The sequence below is a fragment of the Microplitis demolitor genome, chromosome 4, assembly GCF_026212275.2.
Source record: "Microplitis demolitor isolate Queensland-Clemson2020A chromosome 4, iyMicDemo2.1a, whole genome shotgun sequence".
Classification (NCBI taxonomy): domain Eukaryota; kingdom Metazoa; phylum Arthropoda; class Insecta; order Hymenoptera; family Braconidae; genus Microplitis; species Microplitis demolitor.
In genome coordinates, this window is record NC_068548.1 from 22016960 (window position 1) to 22035697 (window position 18738).

General features: G+C 34.0%; 1 protein-coding gene across 1 annotated transcript; it reads left to right on the forward strand.

Annotated features, from left to right (window-relative positions):
* Positions 1-1828: 1828 nt before the first annotated feature.
* Positions 1829-18713, forward strand: LOC103577490 (fez family zinc finger protein erm-like). Its single transcript, XM_053738433.1, has 3 exons — positions 1829-1933; positions 17416-17946; positions 18028-18713. The coding sequence occupies exons 2-3, from the start codon at positions 17430-17432 to the stop codon at positions 18711-18713; spliced, it is 1203 nt and encodes a 400-aa protein (XP_053594408.1). The 5' UTR covers positions 1829-1933; positions 17416-17429.
* Positions 18714-18738: the final 25 nt, after the last annotated feature.

Sequence of the window (18738 nt, forward strand, 5' to 3'; positions counted from 1 at the left end):
TACATATATATATCTATATATATCTACCCATGCCGATTTGACAATTCACGCGATGTCGAAAGTGTTTACACGACGACACTGCATCCTCGATGGCGAATTGTCTCCAACCCTGATGGATAGCACCCACCAGTTCTGCTATACCTACTGCTACGGTGTCCAGTCCCTAGTTTCCATTAGTGGTCCCTTGATGATCGCTATGTATGATCGACGCTTGCCATGTGGTGTCGGTTAATGCCGCGACACGTGCAAGCACACCAAACTTGTCGCTTGGTAAACAATCAACTCGAGCTTAAGTACTGTCATCAATGTAATCGGGTAAAATTGCCGCGGGATTTAGTGCTCAATATTTTCAACTGTTTACCCGTGATGTCATAAGTGCTAAATAAATTTTACTGATTATTTCAGACTTTTATTTCAGCCATGGCTTTGATACAGCCAACAAAGGATTGTGTGTGACAGTGTCTTTTTAAGTTTTATCAACTGGCACTAGTCTTTCCCGGTACTATAAATTTTCAGTGCACATTCTTACTTGCTCACTAGGGTTTGCCGGTGATGATGTCCTTGTCTTATTCGTCTGAGCTGTATTCCGTGGAATAATCTCCTTTCTAAATGTCTGGTTGCGCGATTGGCGCGGTAGGAAAGAACGAGGGAGCATCGCACGAATTTTCATTGGCTCACTGTAAATCCATACTCGGTAGTCGCGGGGACGCCTCATTCGCGGTAGTCTACTGACTATACATACACCAAAAAGCTTCCCCACGGGAATCAAAACCACCCTAAGCGGCACCAGCTTTTACCATTCATTCTCACACCCTTACTTTCAATCCCTAGCCAGTATATATATACACACATATATCTATATATATGTACATCAGATTAAATACTGTAAAATAAATTTCTTTCACTTTTTCCAGACATTTCGCTGCTCAAACATCAATTACTTATTTTTTAAAATTCTATGGCTGGAATTTTAAAAATTCAAAGGTTTATATTTCTGCAAAAAAAAGTGAAAATGTGCAATTGTATATGTTTTCTTTGGGGTATTTTTTTTTAGCAACTGAAGAAATGTTTTTTAGTAAAACAAAGCGAAGCTTTTGAGAATTGATCAAGCAGTCGTTTATGTTCCGCGAGATATCTGGGGGGATTGTTTTCACCCTGGCTCGCGCGCGGGTAGTGGAGCCTTCAGTAGGGCTCAGTTTAAACCTCGGTGGGCGTGGCTGGAGAGTGTAGGTTATTCAAGGCACGCCCATCGCGAAAAGAGAGTACAGTGGGGGTTAAATTGCAGCAGGAGCACGCTGACAGCATCAGAACCTACAACCATCTCCATCCGCGGCTGACCAGCTTGCTAGCTGCTGGCTAGATTGAGCTTTAGTCGCGCAACTAGGGCGCCCCCTTTGCCCTTTCGTGTCGCATTGACGAACCACGGTAGACACACGCGTTTTTCTCGTGCAAACACCACCCGAGACACCTCGTTTAAGGGTTCAACGATCTTACCCGGGACCTCATCAACTGCCTCTTCTTGGTCTTGGTCTTGCTCTGGTTTTTGTCCTCGTCCCCGGAGAGAAAAAGGCGATCGTCATTTTTCACATCGGGGATTTTTAAATTTACTGATAAAAAAACCTACCGACGGCGACGTTTGCAAGTTTATTTTGTGAAAAAAATTTGTGTTTATCGTGTTTTCGTTTTGAAAAAAAAATTATCAAATAAAGAGAGATTTTAATTGATAATTAATTGAAGATTTAAAAGTTTTAGTGAAATTCAGTCACGAACAAAATGATCAAGTGGTCGGATTTTTGGAACTGGCGACAGTGTTATCAGTGACGAAAATTGGTCAATATTGCTCTGCATTATTTTTTTTTTTCAAGTACAAAAAGTAAAGTGATTGTGATTACTGTGCACCGAAAGGTTCAACCAGATAAATTTCAAATCATTGGTAAGATTTTTTTAAATTATTTTTTTACCCAACTCTTTACACTACATCCCTAATTTATGTTTAAAAAATTATTAATCCAAAATTCAAATTTTTTTTTCCAGTTTTCCGAAAATTGCTTTCATCCCTCCTTCGCCCCATACCACAATTAATTAATTTTTTACGTAAATTCAAATGAACTATTTACTGATTCAAGTAAAATTTTTTTTTATCAACTTACATTTCATAAATAAAATTTAAATTTCGGATTGATTCAAAAAATTTTCATATTTAATAAATTTTCCTGACAGTATAAAATTTATTTTAAATGAATTTACTAATTAATTGTAACAATAAATTTAAATTAAAATGACTTTATTGTTAAATTTCCATTGAATCGATAATAAAAATAATACATCAGTGAACAAAACTGATACAATCGTATAACCGTCGGTCAGAACACTCAAAAATTCAATTGTTGATTATAATAGAGCAATTACAATTATAAAAAATTACCGAACAATTAGCTCTTATCTTAAAATCATAAAAATATTTAGCCAACACACACTCGTAATCTTTTATACGCGTACTTGTTTTAAATACGGGGAGAGTAGGGGCTTAAAAGAGCGCTAATTGCATTCTATTATTTTACAAGAGCACAACAACGTTTTAAGTTTACAAGTGCCCTGGATATTCGCGCTTCAATATTATAAAATATGTATGACGTGTTACAGTAAGTGGATGAGGTACTATAAGTAAGACAAAGATGTCGTGTATAATGAGTAGATTAAGCAAAGCAGTAGTTACATTGAGAAGAAAAAAATTAAAAGAACCAAACGAGGACGGTTTTGGTTTAAGTTTAGGTCTCATTCTTTGGTTGTATCCGAATAAGTACAGCATGTGGGACAGGGTGGTACTGAGTACGTTTTTCAGGGGCTTCGGTTTATAAACTTCAAGTACTAAGCGGCACAATGCATTATTATATTGGAGGGGGCTTGCGAGGCACGAAAAAAGGGGCCTTCCAATCTCTATTTCATTTCATATACACCCGAGATTTTATTATTGTACAGTATAAACGATTTTGAGCAAACACTTTGACCCTAATGCAACAACTATTTTTATTTATTATTTTTTTTACACAAAAAATTAATTATTGGCATTTTTTTTTTTACATATATTTCTTTTTACAAAAAATTTGATAAGTTATTTTTAATTTTAAATATTAATAATAATTTTGATTATTACGTCACATGTTTATTAGACTCAAAAATTGGGAGTTAGGATTTTATTTAACTTCAAATTAACAGTCACTTGGAATTCCAGAGTTTTGATGCTAGTATAAACTCTCTTCTGGAGTGAATTTCACTCCAAGAGGGTAGAATATATGAAAAATTAATTTACTCCGAATTTACTCCGACTGTAAGATGCGTTCACTCCGAAATTTTTTTTACAGTGACTAAATACTACAAGGAAAAAAAATAATTTTTTTTTTGCAACAAAATTTTTTAGATTATAAATTGAAAAAAAAAATTTCTTGAAGCAAGAAAAGCTGTTTTGAGACACGGAAAATTTTTTCTGGTTCTGAGAAAATTTGTCTTTAATTCATCGCACAAAATTTTTCATGCGCCAAGAAATCCTTTTTGTTGGGTAGAATTATTTATAATAAAAAGAAAAAAATTTTTTGTAAGTTTTTTTATAAACATTACATAGACTAGAATACGTTTTTAGACATGCGACGGCGTCCAGTGATTAGCATAGATATCTTTAAGCCCTTATCTTCTTATTCGAGAACCTCCGCTGGGCATTAATTGTCGGTTTGCTGCAGAAGTATTTCACTGTTGAGAAATACAAACTATGAGCTTTAATTCTAACTAAAATAACAATATATACTCTATGTATATATGTATATGTATATATACACAGAAAGTAAATTCACATTCACACATAAAGAATAAAAAAAATTCTAATGAATTTTTATTAATTCAAGCGAATAAATTTTATTTCTCAATTTTTTGTTATCCCGAGTTTCCCGTTTAAATACTACCAGTAGTTATCCCGCGGACTTTATTCCTTTTATATCCTCGTTTCACAAAACGTATGGGTCGTGAATCCGGACGGCGGTGTCGCATTATTACGCTACTTGATTTTATGTCGAGAGTCCTGCTGCCGAGCAGTAGCTAGATCGCGAGTATTACTATATATATTTATACATATATATATACCCGGCAGCTGTCTACGTCGATTATTCGCCATTGAAATATTCTGTTGGGATTTTCCTCGACGGCACACAAGAAGGGATCATGCAGGGTACACTCTACTTCTTCGTCTTCTTCAGCAGCTTCATATCCAGTTCATCTTCGTCTTCATCCTCGTTTCCTCTGCTAATATTTGAAGAGAGTTTTAAGAAAGAGAATGCTCCTTACATCTTATCTACTCTCATTTTTATTTTATCCCATAATAAATTATACTCTCAGGACTTTGAATTTTTTTTATTACTCCAAAATCTTATTTATTTATCAACTTTTTTTTTTTTTATTAATAGTTCCTCAAATTTAATAATTAAAATCAAATTTCCCAATTAAAATTAACAAAAAAAAAATTTCCAATTATTTTTTATTCAAAATAAAAAATATTTTTTATATTTTTAGTCGGAAAAAATTTATATAAACCATAAAAAGAACAAAATAAAAAAATGAGGCGGAGAATGCGCGCAAAATTTAAAAAAATCACTCAAAGGCGTGAGAACTTCCAACTATTTATTATTATTTTTTATATTTTTTGTATCGCGTGTGAGTTTGCACAGCCGTAAGTGGCATTTTCGCTGTAAAATTGTCACTAAAACGCGAATACAGTTTATAAGAAATGCAAAAAATTAGGAGTATTCACATTAAATCGAATCGGATATTAAATTTTGAAGTCACACCTGAAAAAAATTTCGATATCTAGAATATATGAACTCTGACCGATTTCACTCAACTTTCTAGTCGACTGTTGATATTTTCGATACGAGTAATTTTTGCCTTGAAATTTTTAGTAAAGAAAAATATTTTTAAAAAACTAGTATGTATGTTGAGTATTTGTAAATGTATGAAAATGACTCGTAGATTGTTGATGGTGAGATTGATAGTAGTCGGGGCGTGAGAGTGTAGTGTATAACTAGTAATAAATAACGATAAACTTATGACAAACAAATTACTTGGCACGGACTTACCCCGTCGCTATCGTATATCTGTCTACAAATTAGCAACCGGTAAACTTGACTGCGAGCTTTTGTTAAGTCATACTGAGTTATATAAATGTATCAGTTCTTCTAGACCTATATATATATATATATATATATATATATATATATATATATATATATATATATATATATGTGTATATTACACATACTTATGTGTGTATATATATATGTATATTATAAAGTGCAGTGGCATAATAGTGAGCATGAGGCAAATGCTCAGAACTACGAGGGTTTTATAGAGGGTGTATGTAAACTTCATATGTATGTATGAATGCATGTGTATGTACGTATGTAGTTTAGGTAAGGGTTGCCCTAGAATTAATGTACCACTTCCTCTTGAAGCCAAACGGCAATTTCAACCTCAAGCTGTAATGCTAAACTAAAACGCCTTAAACTTTGAGGTCTTTTCAATTAATCTTTGCCATATTGTCCAGTATTTTTCATTCTGATAAATCTTATGCTATTTATTTTTATTTAGTCTTTTTATTTAATTATATTTTAAATTTTAATTAAGTGATAAGAATTTTTTTAAATTTTCCATCGAATCAAATTTTAAAAATTGTTATTTTTAAATTATTATATGGGATACCAAATTTACGGCTGCCCAATTTGGAAACACAGCAAGGGAAAAATTTTTCAAAATCCAATTTTTAATTTTAGTGAAGTCTTGTGAACATGATTCAATACAGATTTAAAAAATTTTATTATCAGTTACTGTGTTTTGAAATTTTGAAAAATCTTATATATTTATTTTTATTTGGTCATTATATTTGAAATTTTGATTATGATCAGATTTTTTTAAAATTTTTTATTGAATTAAATTTTGAAAATTGTAATTATTAAATTATTACGAGGTAGGAAATTAACGGTAGTAATTGTTATTTAATTTTTAATCAAGTGGTTGAAATAAATAATTAGTTTTAATTGATGTGGAGTGAATGAGATGATATTGTTGTTAATAATTAATAACTTTGTTACGCTGACAGGTAGCATTGGCTACAGGCGAAATTTATTTTAAACGGAGTAAAATTAGCGGTCGAGGGTCTTTTGAGCACTGATGGGTTATTTCGCGTAACAATAACTTGAATATTATCTGAATTACATACTTGTGTATATAATATAATATATCATTGTTATAATTATATATTTATTAAATGTTATCATTATTACCGCACATTGAGCCTTTCAATTAAATTAAATTTTTAATTATTTATTTTTGATTTAAATAAAAATTTCAATGACGTAAAGAAAAATTAAATAAATTATTTTTTTATAGCCTAGATTGTTCATAAAAATTTTAATTATTTATTTTTTTTTATATAAAAATAATAAATTATTATTTTAACATAAAAAATAAATGAATCAATTAGAAATAAAATTATAATTAAATTAAAAATGAAAAATTGTCTTGTGAAAAAAATAAATTATCCTCATTAAAAAAGGATTAAGACAATAAATAATATAAAACTATTATTATTAAAGTAAATAAATATAATAATTTATATCAAGACGTCAATTTAATTGGACTTTTGTAAAATACAAAGTTGCATACATTTTGAAAATAAAAAAAAAAAAAATAAATAAAAATAGTTCAAAATAATGAAGAAAAAGGTGCAAGGATACTTATACATCCGGTTGAGAGATTAACAGATAACAAGGTGTGCAATAATATATATATATATGTATGACATTGGATAAATTAAGAGACTTGACGGGAGATGGTGAATTCTCTTGGGTTTGCGGGGAATACCTATACATATATATATATACTAAGTATAAGCAGGTGCAAGAAAGATCTTGGGTTGTTATCGTACAACGCATAAAACATTATCTTACACACTTACATACCCTTAGTGAATAAATTTTCTTCTCCTACGCATATTTAATTTATTCACTGCACATTGAAAAATTGCTCTCAGCTAAATAACTCAGATGCTAAACTTTAGCACACTTTATTTTACATATCAAAACGTTCTGATGATATTTTAAGTATTTAAAATATATATCAATCATAGTATTTTTCATAAAAAAATTTTTTTGAAAAAAAGAATTAATTTTCTTGGGTTAATAAATTTCGTTATAATTAAATTTCACTGTAAAAAATTATCGGAGTTAACTTGGGGTAAATCCGGAGTAAATATGAACCGGATGACTGTTTATTTATTTAAACCCCTCAGAGTGAAATTCACCCCTAAAAAGAGTTTATTTTAATTTTCAAACTTCGAGTCGGAGTAAATGAGGATTTAAATAAAATCCAGATCATTTTAAAATCACTCCGGATTTACTCCTAATTTTTTTACAGTCTAGTGCTCTGATTACTAAGATAATTTTTCTTCTGGCAAAAAAAAAAAATTTCTTGTATCAAGCGACTGCAGATTTGCAATAAAATATTTTTTCTGCACAAAAATGTCTAGTTTTGAAAAAAAAAAACAATTTTTTTGAGTGTAATAGTGATTTAGACTTGAGTCGAATTGGCTAGAATTTAATTGTCATTTGAAATATTGGACGAAAATAACAGAATATAATTGAGTGGGTAAACCGGAAGTCAATGGTTATTCACTGAGCACCGAAAGGGCGGCTTGCGTATAATTTACGTATAAATTAAGGCGAATGAATCAACGGCAGACTATTAATCGCCGTGGGTCTTATATATGTTTATGTTTATGTGTATACTTATACCGGGTTTAAATATATAGATCGTAAAAGTGTAGACTAGTTTATGTAAGTTTATTATACAGTTGTGAGTTAAATTAAATGCATAAACTCGGTGGTGGTTTTAATATTTATTTACTTGTGTGAATTTTATTGGTCTCGCTGATAACAATAACGATTTGCCGGACGCTTGTTTATACACCTTGAAGTATAAATTAACTTTTTCATTGCTTTGCCACGTGGATCATCAAACTTTCCCATAGAATATGAGACTCATGAGAATTTTGCTCGTTTTATTAAATGAGTATTTTTTTATATTTTACGGGAAATAAATGCAGTATCGTAAAAAAAAAAAAATTATTTTTATGCTCGAGATTAATTTTTTTTTTTATTTTAATCAATTAATAATTTCATTAATAATAATAATAATATTTTTATAAAATTTGAGAATTAATTACCGGGGAGGGCTGGACAAAAAAATAAAATTTTTTTTTAAAATGTTCGAAAAAAAAAATTTGATAGCTGATTAAATAAATTTTTTTATTTATTAAAAATAATAAATATAAATATTAATAAAACAAAAATCAGTACCGGAAGTGCAGTCACATAACGTCGATTGAAGGGATAAAGATAAAAAATAAAAAGAGTGAGGGATTGTGTATAGTATTGAAGGGTATAGAGAGGAGAGAGAGAACAAGAGAGTGAGGGTTGGACGGGGTAAACAGCCCGTGAAATTACCTTTTAAATATTAGATTATGATTAAATGTGTACTTAGCCTCGGAAGCCCTAAATGTTGAGCGATGATCGTTTTCCCTCCGCGGAGCTGTATGGGCCAAAGCTGCCACCAATGAGCTGGCTCATAAACTTTCATGGGGAGAGCCACACTCTGTTATGTATATATATCATGCCAGAGATTGTGTCGACTGCATCCCTTCGCGCTCCATTCACCCCCTGCTCATCTCAGTCCATTATCTCCCCCCCCCCTTACGCGGCCAGCCCTTTTACATCCGCTATCTACCCGTTGGTATCATAGATAAGATAAGATATTGAAGAAAATGAGGGCTTTTAAAAGCATTTCTATGGCTTTATCCCAAAAGCTTCAATAATAGACACCATTTTTTCGACTTTGTTAATTATTTATTCGTTTATCTGCTTTTTTTTTATTTCTTGACGTATCTAAGAAGTCAGCAGGTGAATCTTGATAACCGGTGCACACTAGCCGGCAGGTTTATTTATAAATATTCATAAAATTGTAATGTAATGCCCAGTGGCTCTACCACCCTCACTTTTCTTATCTTTCTTCCTTTATTTTATTTTTACATTTTTTACATCTTATTTGTATATATATATATATTCATTATTTCCTCTATAATTGATACAATTTTACTACAGCTGATTCATTGTTATCTTCAACAAAATTCATCTAAAAGTAAATGAAATAATGCATTAATTAAAAAATGAAGCATTTACTTTAATTTTCCGTCTTGACACCCTCGGGAATTCCGTCTTGGCGTCTTTCTCTTTTTATTAAACCCACAACATACAACATACTTGTTGTGCCTTAATCGAGGATCGACGTAGATGATTTCGTCTTAAATAAACTTGTCACCTACCACTCGAACGCGGATTACGTCCCTTATTTCTCTCAGTATTTTTTTTCCGTCGGTTCTCTCCCTTCTTTTTCCTCATACATTTTCTCCATTCCGTGATCAAAAACCACAATCGTACCCACACTTACATGCCCCACATAAACTACCCTCGGTATTTCCACCAGCCGATCACTTGGACACTTCGAGTGGTCACTTTTGATCGAATCTCACAACAATATCCCGTTTATATTATTCTAAATTCAATTTACCTTTTTTTAACATCCACCATCTCCCCCGTCCACTGATTAATATATAAGGGCGTTGTCATTTCATTATATTTTTTACACATTACTAAACAACACAGTATTTAGACTTCCGGTGTGCCTTGAGGCCTCGAAGAGGGATGTGGAGTATTATTCAAATTAAATTCGCAAGCAGCTGTTTTTATTTCCTTCCTTAAAAAAAATTTAGACCTCAAAACATTATTTAAGATTTTAATCATATATATATATATATATATATATATATATATTTATATATTTTTAGTGAATTGACATTATGAATTAAATTTAAAAAATTTATTGAAGAAAATCGTTTAAGTTGATGATGAAGCTTTGAAGCTTTACCAATCAACTTCCCGTCAGACTGTGACATTTAACGGCATTATGAAATTCTATTAAATATCCTTGTGAAAAGCTCGCTCGTGTTCTCAGAAATAAAGACACGTTGGGTGATGTAAGGGGTGTTTCAGCCTCGACGCTTGACGCTGCTTCAGCTTGAATTTGTGGCTTAGGGAGACTATTCACCCGTCCAACCCAGTCACCAGCTCACCAGCTCACCCTGAGCTGAGATCCAAGACCCAGCACCCGGCAACCCCACACCTTTCCAGACTACTTTCTTCTACCCACTTCTAGCCCACTTCACTCACTACCTTTCGTCTTGGTCTTCTCTAACCCCTTACAACTCAGTCAACATCTTGAGAAAACATCCTACTGATTTTTATATAGCACTCGGGATTTAATACACACAAGCATCAAGTAAAGCTAATTCATAAAAAATATAAGACCGTGTTTTTTTTTTTTTTTATTTCCAATATTTAATATTACTGTTTATTTATTTTTTTTTTATTTAAAGTTTTCAAGTTTTTTATGTCTTAAAACTTTTTAAGACGAAGTTTTTTTTTTTTTAAACTGAGAGAATTATTTTAAGACTGGAAAGTTATTTTTATACTTAAAAAGTTTATAATTTAATATTTTAAGTTAAAAGTTTTTTTTTTTTAACTTAATACCTCTTATTAATAAAAAAATATACGGAAACTTGGGGTAGAACGAGATACCAATTGAAAAAAAATAGTAAAATATTTATTTACAGTATCGAAAAGAGGGTGGGTTAAGATGGCCACTTTCTAGCGGGAAAAATTAATATTTTTATTAAATTCAAATAAAATATCAGAAGTAGAAAAAATTTTAATCTCAGCATTAGATTTTTTTTTTTATAATTAAAAAGTATTGATCCACATATTTAAGGCATTTATTTTCTATTCAACATATGATCTATATAATATGTTCTTCTCATATCAAGTGAAGAGTGATCGTGTGTGGCGCTGGCGTGGCTTGACGTGCTTATCAAAAGATCGACTGAGGTAATAGCCTCCCATCCACTATACTCCACAATACACCCCACTAAATTGAGCGGATATAAGCACATTTCTTTATTATTAACACCAAAAAAAAAAAAAAAAAAAAAAAAAAAATAGTGATAAGAAATCTAAAATATCCTCATCTGCATCTTCATCATAAACTGCCATTCCAGTTTACGAACCAGAGTTCGTTTAAAAAAAAAATAATTTTTTTTGATACGCGATACCGCAAAAAATCAATTGTTTTATATAAAGAAAAGCCGTTTAAAAAGTCTTTTGAGTCTGAGGTTCTAAAAGTCTTGGACACGCGCCGCTCTAGTGGTTTTTATAGGGCAACGATCTTTTTTGATTGAAGAATATAAAAGGGCGTAGAATATTATGTATAAGTAAAGAAATATATATATAAGGGCATAAAATATAAGGAAGACAACGGGCACGCGCCTGGTACTTAAACTCAAGGAGGAGATCGTTGTTTTCTACCGTCGTACGTCTTACTTTACGTTTTTATTCACTACTATTTTAATTCACGTTTGCTGATGTGTGTGTGTGTGTGTGTGTGTGTGTGTGATTGAGTGTATATCGTCGTGTACATCGGATACGATGCAAATGGCACGCGAGACTTCCGGTATATCGAATTCTTAGCTCCATTCTCCATCGGTGACAGAGTGGAGATGCCTGTCGGCGGGTGCATGAATACCGAGTAGAGCGGAAGCGCGAATTTTAAGTCCTTACCGTGCTATTTCTACAGCTACTGCGTTTACTCAGTGCTTTGTACAAGACCCCTGGCATTGTTGCCCACTGCTATTACTTTTATTATTTTTTGTCTATAAGAGAAGGCGTGCCGCGGTATCGGGCTACAGTACATTCATCTAATAGGGCGATGTAAGAAAAGATCAGTCGACTCTAACGTCAAATTTTATTTTTTTTTAAACGTTATGAACAGATGCCTGTTTTTTAAAAATATAATAACCAGAGGTATTTCATTTTTTAATTAAATATTAATTTTTAATTTTCAAATTTATTTTTAATTAATATATAGAAGAAACGCAAAAAATTATTAATGGAAAAATTTAAGGGATTGATAAAACAAATTCTTATCAACTCGAGTTTTAATTCAAAATTTTGAATAAAAAATTTTTTTTAATCATTTATTTTTAAATTTTTTATGGAAAATTTGTCTATTTAATAAATAATAAATATTTAATCAGAAATAGAATTTTTAAAATAAAATTTTGAGATAGAATTTCTTTTTAGCTAAAAAATAAAATCCAAATTTAATTTATTTTTCAAGCCAAATATAATTAAATTATAATTCCAAATTTTTACACAATTTTTTTTTTTTTCATTAATAGTTACAATTTAAAAAAAAAAAATCGGATAGTGTGGGGCAAAGTGGGCCTCCATAAAATTGTGTAGAGGCCCATTTTGCCCCACCCACCCCTATTTATAAATAATAATAATAATGTAAACAATTATTTTTATTTTATAATTGTTTTTCTGACTTTTTTTTGTTCACTATTATATATAACGCTCTCCAGATCCCTTAACTTTAAAATAATTATCGCGTGGTTATTGTTAATGTCATCGTCATCGTTATTTCAAAACGTTGGCGAGCGATCTCAGGTTACTGCTAACTGCTTACAAGGTTTTTATATAATGTGCCCCCTATTGTTACTAGGGGAACCGAAATGAACGTACGTCCACAAATCCATACATCCATTCATCCATATATTTATATATATAAATGCATACATACGTGCGTATTTAAGAGCCGGGTTAGATGTGAAAAAGAGTAGAGCGTAAAAAAGCTAAGGGATATATTAAAATGCACGCAAAAACGAGTACATGCGCGTGTGGGCGTGTGCGGGATGCCAAATGCTCACATCAACTTCTCGTTGCGCTTATTTTGTTCATCTTGATCCTTATTTATTTTTTTTAACCCCGCACATTTAACGTCTCTCATAAGTATATACGTTTTTTCAGCCACTGCGAGCGTACTTGAGTTTTATTTGTCTTTTTAAATAAATATCAAACAATGAGCATCGAGAAACTCTGAGCTAAGAGAAAAAGGCAGAGTTTTATACAGAAAAAAAATGTATATATGTATAAATTTATGTATGGGTGCATGTGTGTATAAAATGTAAAATGAATAATATAGGTTTTGAAGCAGAGCTTGAGTAAAGGATACCTGGCGAGCTCGCAGTAAGGGGTGTGTTTTATTGAGCATGGAGGTCAGTTGACATTTTAAAAAGTGTCTAGTGATAACGAGACTGCCTGGTGTGTATAATCGTGGGTTATGCTGGTGATGAAAAGAGCGTAAAAGTCGATGGTGACCCCCAGCAGTACAGCAGCTGCGTGTCAACCCCCTACGAATATTTTTCTGATCATTTTTGTCCTTTATACTTGGGAAAATTTTTTAGTATTTTTTATCAGAAATCAATTTTTTTAATCCACTGTCAAAAATTTTGAAATTTTATAACTCCATAGGAAAGCAGAAAATTTATTTTTATAAAAATAAATTTTTTTTTTATTTAAGTAAAAATATTTTATTCAGAAAAATTAAAGACCTTTTTCAAATTTCATAAGAAAAACTTTTTCAATTCTGTTACTTGTAATTTTTAAATTTTATTTATGGTGTAATTTTTTTTTTTTTTTTTTTCAAAAACGAGATGAATAATTTTCTAATTGATTTTTCTTTTTAAAATTTTAATGAAAATTTATTTCAAATTCCATATAATCAATTTGACTTTAATTTCATTTCATAAAAATAGAAATTTTTTTGAAAATTAAATTTTAATTTAAAAACTGAATTGAAATATTTGTTAAGCAAACAAATCAGTAAATCTTCTTTCATTAAAAAAAAATTAATATCATTTGGTTGAAGCTCGCAATTAAATATTTAAATTATTTCTAAAAACCTTGAACTTTGGGACGAAATTTCCAACGGGTTAACTAGCCAGCAAATAATTCACATGTGTTGATACTTAAAGATTTAAATAGCGAGCTCTACCCAATAGGAGAAAATCCGCTTACGAGTAATATTCCGTTTTCTCATCTCAAGTTGAGCTGACTGTTTATATACCGAACACTGAGGGTCACGTCCAAGAGCTCGGTTAGTTAAAGGGTGAGTTCTGGGGGCATGGTTTGTATTGTGTCTGCTGTCATCTTCAGCCTACGGTCTTATTTGCACCCAAATGCTAATTATACGTCAACGATTCGCGCGCCAGTTGACGACGAAAGGCCTCTGATGGGAGCACCATCCGTAGCACACTACTGTCAGGGATGGAACAATTGCTCGGATTTGTAGTGCACAAAGACCGAGTTGAAGAATAACCCAAAGCTCCCTGAGTTTTGAATCAGCGACTAAAGTGACGCGAATAAACAAGTGGGTTGTCACTCGTGAAAAACTTTATCACTTGGCTGTTGGCTCCTGCTTTTAATATTTTTAATGCTTGTAAAATTGACCAATCTCTTATTTTTCGAGTACTCTCTGATACCAGTACTTGGACAATAAAATTCTCAATATCAAGTTAATCGACACTCGACTTATTCCCAAGTGCTTACGGAATGACTGATGAAGATTTCACACGCAAGCCCTCTTCCGTGTCTGTTTTAAATTTCTTTGCTTCAGAAATTTCTATGTTCTGATGTGATGATCGCTCATAAGAATACGATTTAACCAAAAATCTAACAAGAACCGAATACATAACTGGTGAAACAAGTTATCGAGTAGGCATTTCACTTTTTATGCTAATCTATTCCTTATCAAATTGTTGATCACGAGTTATGGCGGCGTAGCGTGCTGTCGTTTTCTATTGGCGGTTGTTAAATGAGAACCTGAAATAAAAAAATAATCACTAGAATAAGGAACAAAAGATTTTTTGGTAACCTGCAAAGTAGATATTGTCCAATTCACTGTAGGTGGGTTCAGAAAGAAATCATTGGAGTTTAAACATTAATTCACTGTCTTGGGTAATTAACGAGTTGCACAACGTGACGTGCAAATTTGCAAAGCCATTTCAAGTTGCCCGACGTACTTCTTATTCTTATTATACTTACTTTCCTCGAGCAAAAGCAAAGGCTCTTGTTCGTTTTTCTTTGGCTCCAGTTACACCTCGAATAGAGGTGAGCTCCCGCTCTGCAAATCCGCCGGGTGATTTCATTCTTGGTTATTCAAGTTAATAGTTTACCCGAGAGTGTACTAAACCCAGCTGCGGTAGTTATAGGAGCTTGTGTTTGGGAGTAAAGGGTTGAGTTGGATGGTAGGTGGTGATTGGATTCGTCGGACCATTCGTAACTTGATCGGTAAACTTTGTACATTTAGTGCCTGCTAGAATCTCTCCACCACTTGGTTGTTAATTTTCCTTTACCCCTAGCCTAAGAGCTCTATGCAAACCCGTACAATGATTTCCTCGTTAACAAGAACTCGTCACGAAATCACGATCCTATTTCCTTATGGTATATTTAGTATTCCACCAGTTTCGAAAATTCTGAAAAGCCGCTTTTGTCTTGAGTTATTTACACAGAATAATTTACATGACTGATGGACGTCACTTTGCTAATAATTAACCGCCAACTAAATAACGTCCATGTGCTCTTGAATTAAGTCAGGCAAAATGGGCCCTCGGCAGCAATAACGCAGCCATTACGGCGATCCGCCGGTCAACGGGGAATTTTATCACGTAAATTGGTTTGAATTGATAGGGTAAATTGGTCTGGCTCGCGCGTCACATCATCCGACATATATACATCATTATAAGATATATCCTCTTTCCTCTTTCCTCCGGGCTCTTAAGTTTTTTTGTTCTTGCCCATTGTCATTTGTCGCGTCCCCACTTTGAATATCGAATCTGTAACAACGTGGTACCACCATCAATTACCCCGACCAATCATCTCCATCTCGTCCTTGGTATTATTTTAGTTCGCACATTTAATATGTATGCTTTTCATGGTTCTTTTTCTCTAACATATATATATATGTGAGCATGAAGTACTTGAGGAGCAGAGAAGCGCATTATGGTTTTATACCCAGTGGACGACAGTTGCTCGAGCCATGGTGATGCAATTGTATGTATGGAGGCCTCAGGGGCGTTTCGCCAAGTTTCCGTGGCTTGTTTCACCGCGGGGAAGCTTTACAATGTATATCCCTCTTTAGTTTTTTTTCTTTATTTCTTTTCGTTGCGCAGTTGCTCCCCTCACGATGTCACGATTGTATCAGCTAGACTTTTATATATATATGTTTTTTTTATGGTGTGATGTCTGCGTGTGTGAGTGTATCCCAGTAAGAGTCGGAACAATTGCCGAAGGTTTCAGAAGATGGGCGGAGCTACTGGCTGAATTCACTTTTTTATGTTGTTACATTTCTGCACACTGGCCTTTTTATTTCGACTTTTTTTCTCTTTCTCAAGAGGCAAGTCTGCGGAGTTGATTGGATAGACGAGTAGAAGGTCAAGGAAAAGCTCTTTGCGAGGATTTATATAAACACAAGTCAGCAGTCTGTAGTAGTAATAGTAATTGCAGAAATATACAGGGTTATGTATTTGTGTGGGTTGAGTGTAGACTCGGGTGTATATGCTTGAGATAGAGAAACGTTTCGCATTCAATTCTAACCGTCATTCCAAGTCCAAACAGAGAACATAGTTCTGCGGAAGCAAACATCCTCGAGTCTTGCATGCATACCCATGATGCACGTCCAGCCAATCAGCCCTATCTCAAGCCTTAAGCGCTTTCACTGTGCTGACCATTTGGCATTTCATTCAGCAAAACCGTACCAGCTTTTTACTGACTCTTATTCAGTGGCTCTGTATATTTTCCCCATTCTGTATGGATGTATAAATGACTTTTTTACATTTATATGCCTCTTTTCTCTGCCTTTTGTCCCGATAAATAACGGACGGAAAAAAATAGTAGCAAAAGGAAATAAAAAATAACAACCGGGATTGATGCTTGAGAAAAGGTAGCGAGTAATTAAAGTGACTTAATTTACTGGTCACAGAACTGGAGCGAAACCTAAGCCAATTTAGTGGTAATCGTTGATGATCGTTAACTCCGTAGGAAATGAACGAATGAACGAACGAACGAACGAACAAGTAAAAGGGAGCTCGAGAAGCCTCGGGTGATACCGCAGGATATGTAAATACACGACAGACTGTATACCAAAACCAATAGTGGGCGGTGGCTCGAGGGAGGGTCGCTCTCAGAGTCAGCCCCTAGCACCAAGTCTCCTCCCTATCCTTTCTCATTCTCCACTGCTACAATATATTACACCATACTACACTATACCTATGCATCTGTAGATAGATACCAATCTAGATATTTAACAGAGTTTGCTTTGATACCCAGTTACCCTGACTGATCCTGATGTGCGTGTTTCCTGTTGCAGGAGCTTCTACGAGAATGCAGCCGTTGGATCGTTCCAGCAGTACAATGGCAGCCACTGACACACCAACAAGCTTACCACCCGCTGGTACTGACGATTCCTCCAGCAGATCAAGGAGCTCGCCGTCATGCAGAAACCTTTCAACGCTGACCTTCTCCATTGCAAAGATCATGGAGCCCGACAAGAGGCTTTCGGATTCGTGTTCCTCAACCGCGGCAACGATCCTTCGTCAGCCAGCGCCCAGCATTTCATCGCTTAGCTATTCAGCGCATCTGGAATCGGCTTTCAAGAAATACGTACCAACTTTACGACAGCAGACTCTGCTCCAACATTACCCATTGCTCTATTATCATCCAAATCCGCTGCTAAGGGCATTTCCAGGTGGACCAGTTTCCAGCAATAGCACAACCAGTATCAGTAGCCACTCAGTTTCGCCGCCTATCTCACCGTCGCATCCAACACGTTTGGACTCCAGCAGTGTCTCAAGTGGGAAAAAGTCTCCCATAAATCCTGGTGCAGTAGTGCCTATTCCAAGTGCATCAGTTCCCGCCTCGGCGACTCAATCGCCCAGTGGACAACCGGCTCACATTTCACCGGGACGTGAATTGAACCCAGGCAAGCAGAAAACATTCGCTTGTCCAGAATGTGGCAAAGTATTCAATGCCCACTACAACTTAACGCGACACATGCCGGTGCACACTGGAGCAAGACCGTTTGTCTGTAAAATATGTGGCAAAGGATTTCGTCAAGCGAGCACCCTATGTCGTCACAAAATAATTCATACTGCTGAAAAACCACACAAGTGTCAGACATGCGGCAAAGCCTTCAATCGTAGTTCAACATTGAACACTCATACACGCATTCATGCGAACTACAAACCATTTGTGTGTGAATTCTGTGGCAAGGGGTTTCATCAGAAGGGCAATTACAAAAATCACAAATTGACACACAGTGGTGAGAAGGCCTACAAATGTAACATATGCAATAAAGCTTTTCATCAGATTTACAACCTAACTTTTCACATGCACACGCACAATGACAAAAAACCATTCTCATGCAAAATATGTGGCAAAGGTTTTTGCAGGAATTTCGATCTCAAGAAACACATGAGGAAGCTGCACGACGCAGTGTCACCAGTAATGAGCGCCAGCAATTTAGGAAGTTCTGCAGGACAAACCCACGTCGAACAGTCGGGATTTTCAGCGGTGCATCATGGCTCGACGGGCCACGCTTTCGTAAGCCCGTTTCTGCTGCCCTCGCCGGGTTCTCACCAGGCCAGTTACTTCAGCAAAATGTTGTGACAGACTGAGAACACTCATTACGCCA

Coding starts and splice junctions, on each gene's coding strand:
- LOC103577490 (XM_053738433.1), top strand. CDS start 17,430: ATGCAGCCGTTGGATCGTTCCAGCAGTACAATGGCAGCCACTGACACA. Junction 17,947..18,027: donor TGCAGTAGTGCCTATTCCAA/GTGCATCAGTTC, acceptor AATTGAACCCAG/GCAAGCAGAAAACATTCGCT.